Below are 6,885 nucleotides of genomic sequence, written 5' to 3' on the forward strand. Positions count from 1 at the left end.
CCACTTTTCACTAACTTAAGTATTGGAGAGTTCTCGTCATATACAATTCCGGTCAATATGGACTTCGTTTTACAAGTGCTCTTCACTGATGATAACGCGACAGGGGATTGGTTGCAACAAATATCATTAGTTTATCTGACAGAAAGAGATTCGTATGGGGTTATATGTCGCGCGCGCGTATATGGGGTAAAGCTAGGACACAAATATTTTTACGAAATAAGGCGGCATGCATTTAGGCTTTGAGATGCAATTCCCAGAAACCTGTTATGGTATAACTTGTGCATTCAGGTGTGCAGTTGCAGTTGGACTGGTGAGCCGGGTCATGCAAAGACCCAGAAAAGCTTCACTTGGAAGCAGTTCAGGGAATTCTAAGGTATGTGGAAGGAATGCTCCACTGCGACCGACCGTATAAGAAGTGCACTGGTCTTTGGTTATTGCAGCGTATACTATGCTAGTAGTCACGACGCACATCGATCAACCACTGACTTTGTGTTTAATATGGGTTCGATAGTTATCTCTCGGTGTAGCAACAGACATTTAACTGTCAAGGGACCTACACCAATATCCTTTTGAATAGAAAAGAAGGAAGTAAGAAAGTTCCCATATACCAAGAGGTTGAATATCCAGTATCACTGCACTGGGATGATCTGCTTCAATTCGAGTAGTGAAAAATCCAGTATTCATGCAAGAACGAAACACCACACTTGGAGGTGCAGCACCGCTTTATAAGAGAGAAGATGCTACAGGGAGAGATAAGATGGCAAATAAAGTGGATTTACAAATGGCAGGCTTCTTTGACCTCCCCTTCACTCAAAAAAAAAAAAAGAAATGGCAGACTTCTTTGACCTTCCCTTCACTCAAAAAAATGGCAGACTTGTTCACTATAAGATTGCCTACTTCTACGGTTTGCAGAGCTACGGATGCCACTCGATCGGCATGACTCCAAGGACAGCATGGAAAGAGAGTCAATGCTAGAATTCCCACGCGGCTGTTTCTCTCCCTCTCCTTCCTCCTCATCACCGTACCAGAAGCTAGTTTCCCATCTTTATTACCCCTTCAAACCTAGAGATATCCATTCTTATCACTTTGCATTGGGAGGTGTGTTTCTTGGCCTATACCTGCCACCTGCACCTAGTATAGAAGGAGCCAACGGGGTCCCCTATATGCATCGTCTGAGATAATGCGAGTAGCGTGTCTTCGTGAGAGTATGTGAGAGGGCGTTCGAGTGTGGTCCAGTTTTGGTGCGTCTCGTTTTAGTGAGGTGTCACATTGCCATTTGTGAGTGCATGCCCAGTGTCAACTGATCTTGTGTTGGAGCATCATCAGGTCTTGCTTTGCATGAGTAAGTTTGCTCGTAATAAAATTATTCTGATCTTAAGTTTGAAGTGCACCAACATACACTGCAGCGTTTGGCTCCATATCATCACTAATATTAGGATACCCTTCTCTTGTTCTTAGGAAGATACTTAAGGTTGATTGGTGCGAGTTTCATTTGGTCATTCTTCAATTCTGTGCGTCAGTTTGTTTTAGTCTTTGTTTCCATTCAGACGGCTTCTTGTCACTTGCATAACAAGACGATCGAGAGCAACAAGCTCCTTTGTGAAAGAGATTATTAAAGATTACATGAAAGCATTCAGGCCTAACGATTTATCACTAGAAAAATGGCAAGCATTGTCTCTTCACGCGGATCCCTTCGTTGTCGCCCTCCTTTTGTCTCCGAGAAGTTGTCACTTACCTTCTAGTCCTTATGAATATTTCATTTATTAATATACTTTGATTAAGGCAAATTACCATCAAAACCTTCTCTTAGCAGTACAGATATCCTATTACGTGACTATGAAAAAAATAAGCAACATTTCCTTATTCTGAGAAAAAAATATCTCAATGTTAATATTTAATAAGCCCACACACCTCAAGAGTTTTCATCCGTTTTACTTTTTTTTTTTTTTTTGTTAATATCTGTCTGAGATGATGGTGTAAATTAAGCTAGTCAGGAGGGCATGAGGCACTTAAACTGATCAGATTGTTAGAGCTAAATCTGGCATTAATCTTGGCATGGTCGCCGTTTAGCATATAAAAAATGCTCGTGCATCAAGAGAAAAAAAGTAATTAGAGAAAGAACTTAAATTTTTCTGTCTATTCGGATTTCTAAATGTTTAGGATATTTTTGTTAAGGTTTTGAGGGGGCTCTTAATTGCTCCTTTTTCTTTCACTTAGAGTTTTATCGCTCCCTCTGATGCCATCCTCCACAGGCAAAGAGACAAATAGCAAACTGCTATCGACGATGGAACATCAAAGAAACTTTTTATATAGCAATGGTGCAGTCCTAATGATGGGGAAACAATTCCTTAACCCAATTGAACTCCTATTGGACTGCAGGTTTTGAAATTGAAACGGAATTTTCTCCTTCCTCTCGTCTTTACTTTCACCCTCTTACCTTTCCTTTCTATATATCATCAGTTCTCCTTCCAACGAGACCGGAGTTAATCAATTTCAGACAATGTCCAACACATCTGGAGAAGAGTCCCAGAACACTCCTCGTCAGCAATTACAAATGGGAGGCTGCACGCCTGTCTCAAGTAAAGGAGACACGAGTGCACCCGTGACAAAGAAGAGAAGAAGCCTTCCAGGCAATCCAGGCAAGGAGGCACTACATTCGGTTCCCCATTAGCTCCTGCATTGAGAACTATAATATTGTACTGTATTAACGCACCTATATATTGCTTTGAACAACACTCGAGATTTTGCCGCATATCAGTACTTCAAAAATTTTGCAAATTATGATGCTAAAAAAAAGGAGAAAATTAAAGGCTATGTGGTAGCTAGGTTTTTGATAATTTTATTAGCATACCAGTGTACTAGCTAGAGTTATGTGTTATGACTTGTTAAACAGCTTTTGAACATGAAACATATGGTTTGATTAAGCTATGTGCTATGTCTTTTTGAATTCAGAATTCATGCTTCGATATCATCTGAGCTGAGAAATACAAAAATTGGATTATAACTATCTAGAACCAGGCACCATTTAAACTAACTCAAATTTTTTTAAAGGAAACTCAAAATTTTATGGCGTATCAACCATTCAACATGAGCTTCTGAACCATGATGAATGACCTTTTATGAATTGGAGAAAACTCAAACTTACAAAAACTTACTAGGTTTCACTACTGTGGGTTCAGAAGACTAATTTTAGTATAGCCAACTTGTAGACCCAGACGCAGAGGTGATAGCTCTTTCTCCCAGGACTCTCTTAGCAACAAACCGTTACATATGTGAAGTGTGTCATAAAGGCTTTCAGAGGGATCAGAACCTTCAGCTACACAGGAGGGGTCATAATCTTCCATGGAAGCTGAAACAAAGGAGCAGTACAGAAGCTAAGAAGAGGGTGTATGTCTGCCCTGAGGTGAGCTGCACTCACCATGACCCAAGCCGGGCTCTCGGTGACTTGACAGGCATCAAGAAGCATTACTCTAGAAAGCATGGTGAGAAGAAATGGAAGTGCGACAAGTGTTCCAAGAGATACGCAGTTCAATCAGACTGGAAGGCTCATTCAAAGATATGTGGAACTAAAGAATATCGCTGCGATTGTGGAACAATTTTTTCAAGGTACGCATCCATCGATCCTCATTAATTTTAGAGTAGAATGTATGAACTTAGATCACAAGCAAAGCAGTTTATAACAAGAGTACATAATTTCTATAGGCTAAATTCTGTCTCATGTTGCTTCAGGAAGGACAGCTTCGTGACTCACCGAGCATTCTGCGATGCACTGACTGAAGAGAACTACAGAATCAATCATGGACTCGCCGCCATGGTTGGAAGCTTGCATAGCCAGGCACAGGACATGCTCTCACATTCAATGCCTAGTTTGACCACAGATACCATAACAAACCCATCCAATTCTGATCAGAATTCAAACAATCCTCTAAGATCCTTGTCACTAAATCCTTTAATTCCAGGCAGCTCTGACATGCTTTTTAATCAAAGCTCAGCACACACGTCTTGTCTCCAGCTTAGTGGTAGTGGATCTAGCAGTCACCACATGCCAATGGGCTCTTCTTTTATGTCTGCAACCGCTTTACTCCAGAAAGCAGCGGAGATGGGAGCAAAGGTCAGTGATGATTCAATTTCTCCTATACTTCTCAGAGGTTTCACAGGCTACTCAGCTACATCCAGAGCATCGGGGTCTCGCAAGGAGCCTTTTAGTGGTCATGGTGATACTTCTTCTCAGCAGTGCCTAGACTCCTCCATAGAAACCTCAGCCGTTCGTAATCTGGGATTAATGTCCACAACCTCTGGTGGTTCTTATGTCGAAAATCACAGTGCCCTTCAGGCGAACTCAAAATGGACTACCAGTGATTTTAGACCTACTACATTCCCTCTGCAGGGTGGAGTAGTTAACCTCTCCCTTCCAATGAGAGCAGAAAACCAAAATTCTACGGTTGTTTTGGAAGGACAGATGCAGCAAAACACTTGCCAAGGGATTGCAGAGGATAGAGAAGTGAGAATGACTCAGGATTTCCTAGGCTTGGGACCCCTTGGGAATGTCGGTTTTGGCCATCCTAACTATCATGATGAGAGTGCAGTTGCACTAAATTATTCAGATGGGCAGCAACCAAGTGGACATGCAATGTATCCTTATCATCAGATGCCTGATAGTTCTAATGCATTGGAGAAACCAACATGGGATTTCTAGATAGAGATGACTAGTTTAATTATCTCGATCTGCTAGTTTTAGTTGGCATATCACTGAAACAGTTTTGTAGCCGAGGTTCATTAGAAGTATCAAGCTATCTTTCGTTTTCGCTAATTTTGTTTATCGCCATAGAAATGGATCTTGAATTGGAAGTCAGTTTATGTGATCCTACTTGTAATCCTTGTGAGGTGCGACATGAAAAAGCTGACCATCTCTTCTTTCAACGTTGGTTTGTTCAACCAATTTGGAAGGAGCAAAATGAAGCATTTTTAGTGATGGCGCCCAAGCATGGATCTTTTGGTCTAGCTAGAGGGAGGATGGGACACTTAGATCTAAGAAAAATACAGCAAAGTTTTGAGTTAAAGGCTAATTAAGATATTAATGGAGGATGTTTGGGCATCTGCTTGCTGTGCGTTTTCTTCCTAGATCTTGACTCTCAAGGAACCTGTTTGAGAGGTGGTAAATGAGAAAATAAGTGTATCCAGTTAATTAGGCATTTTAGACTGTACCTTTTTTTCTGATAAAAATGAAGGAAACCAGGAAAATTTATTAGCATGATATTGTGACCAAATTCAAAGAAAGTGTGCTTTCGGTCAAACACCAAGTAATGATATTATCTACTTTTAAGTGATATCTATATGCTACTTCAACCATGAGGAGACAAAAATTATCTCTGCCATCTCGCACTCAAGGATATATGCTCAGTGCAAGCGATACTAGGATGGATAAGGGATAACCCTGTGGAAGCCCTTAAAATATATATATATATATATATCTATCTATACACACACATATATATATATATATACATATACATACATATGTATATATATATATATATATATATATATATATATATATATACATGTGTGTGTATATATATATATATATATATATATATATATATATATATAGACACACACGTATATATATACATATACATACATATGTATGTGTGTGTGTGTATATATATATATATATATATATATATATATATATATATATATATATATATATACACACACACACACACACACACACACACACATACATACGTATGTATATGTGTATATATACATATACATACATACGTATGTATATGTGTGTGTATATATATATATACATACATACGTATATATATGCATATATATATATATATATATATACAATACTTACTAGGAGAGACCACGGCACATCTATAGTCAGTCTGATCATATAAAATTTTATGATCGGACCGTCATCATGTACCACGTGTCCCCCACCCATTAAAAAAAAAAAAAGAAAAAAAGATGTTTCTTCTTCTCCATGCCCAACTACCCTCCCTCGGCAGCTTCGTCCTGACGCCTGCACCCTGCCCCAGCTCCCACCAAGCCGGCGCCTGCACCCCATCCCCCCACCCCCGCTCTGCCCCCCCCCCACCCCGACCCTCCGCCCGGATGCCTGCACCCCGAAACCCGACCGCCTGCACCCCGGTCCCCCAACGTCCGTGCCGCCCCTGCCGCGACTCCAACCCCGACGCCTCCGCGCCCAAACCCCCTTCGATGACTGCACTCCGGCCCCCCCGCCCCCGCCCCCGCCCCCGCCCCCGCCTCCACACCTCGGCCCCTCACCCCCACTCTGCCACCCCACCCCGATGCCTGCACCCCGGCCTCTTGATGTCTACACCGCCCCCATTGCAGGCCCCCACCTCGATGCCTGCACCCCTGCTGCTCGCCCCCACCCCGGCCCCCTGTCCTGACGCCTGCACCTCGGTCCCCGACCACCTGCACCTCGGCCCCCATTGTCCGTGCCACCCTCGCTACGACTCCGTCCCTCCCTTTCCCAGCTCCGACGCCACCAACCTCTCTCCCTTCCCCCTCCTCTTCTCCCTTTTTTTCTCTCTCTCTTGCTTCTGTTTTGTGATCTGTGAGATAGAGGACACGTGGCAGATGATGATGGTCCGATCATAATTTTTTTTATGGTCGGATCAACTGTAGAAGTTTTATCTCTTATTAGGGATGAAACTAATCAATTTATTTGGAGATGAAATGGGCACACATTTCATTAGAGAAAAATGGGAAGTTATGAGAAAATTACCTTTGTCTTTGGAGTATCATTGTGATCAGGAAAATGTGAAAGGCATTTTGAGGGGTATGCTCTCTGTCTCCCCAAGTCCTCCAACTGGAGGCCTTGGAGGGAGACAAAGAACA

General features: G+C 41.9%; 1 protein-coding gene across 1 annotated transcript; it reads left to right on the plus strand.

Annotated features, from left to right (window-relative positions):
- Positions 1-181: 181 nt before the first annotated feature.
- On the plus strand, positions 182-5,206 carry LOC105051003 (uncharacterized). Its single transcript, XM_073243044.1, has 4 exons — positions 182-186; positions 289-373; positions 3,194-3,606; positions 3,730-5,206. Exons 1-4 carry the CDS (start codon positions 182-184, stop codon positions 4,694-4,696), a joined length of 1,470 nt encoding a protein of 489 aa, XP_073099145.1. The 3' UTR covers positions 4,697-5,206.
- The last annotated feature ends 1,679 nt before the right edge of the window (positions 5,207-6,885 follow it).

This window comes from Elaeis guineensis, chromosome 9 (assembly GCF_000442705.2).
Source record: "Elaeis guineensis isolate ETL-2024a chromosome 9, EG11, whole genome shotgun sequence".
NCBI lineage: Eukaryota > Viridiplantae > Streptophyta > Magnoliopsida > Arecales > Arecaceae > Elaeis > Elaeis guineensis.

Coding starts and splice junctions, on each gene's coding strand:
- LOC105051003 (XM_073243044.1), top strand. Junction 374..3,193: donor GCAGTTCAGGGAATTCTAAG/GTATGTGGAAGG, acceptor GACTAATTTTAG/TATAGCCAACTTGTAGACCC. Junction 3,607..3,729: donor TGTGGAACAATTTTTTCAAG/GTACGCATCCAT, acceptor ATGTTGCTTCAG/GAAGGACAGCTTCGTGACTC.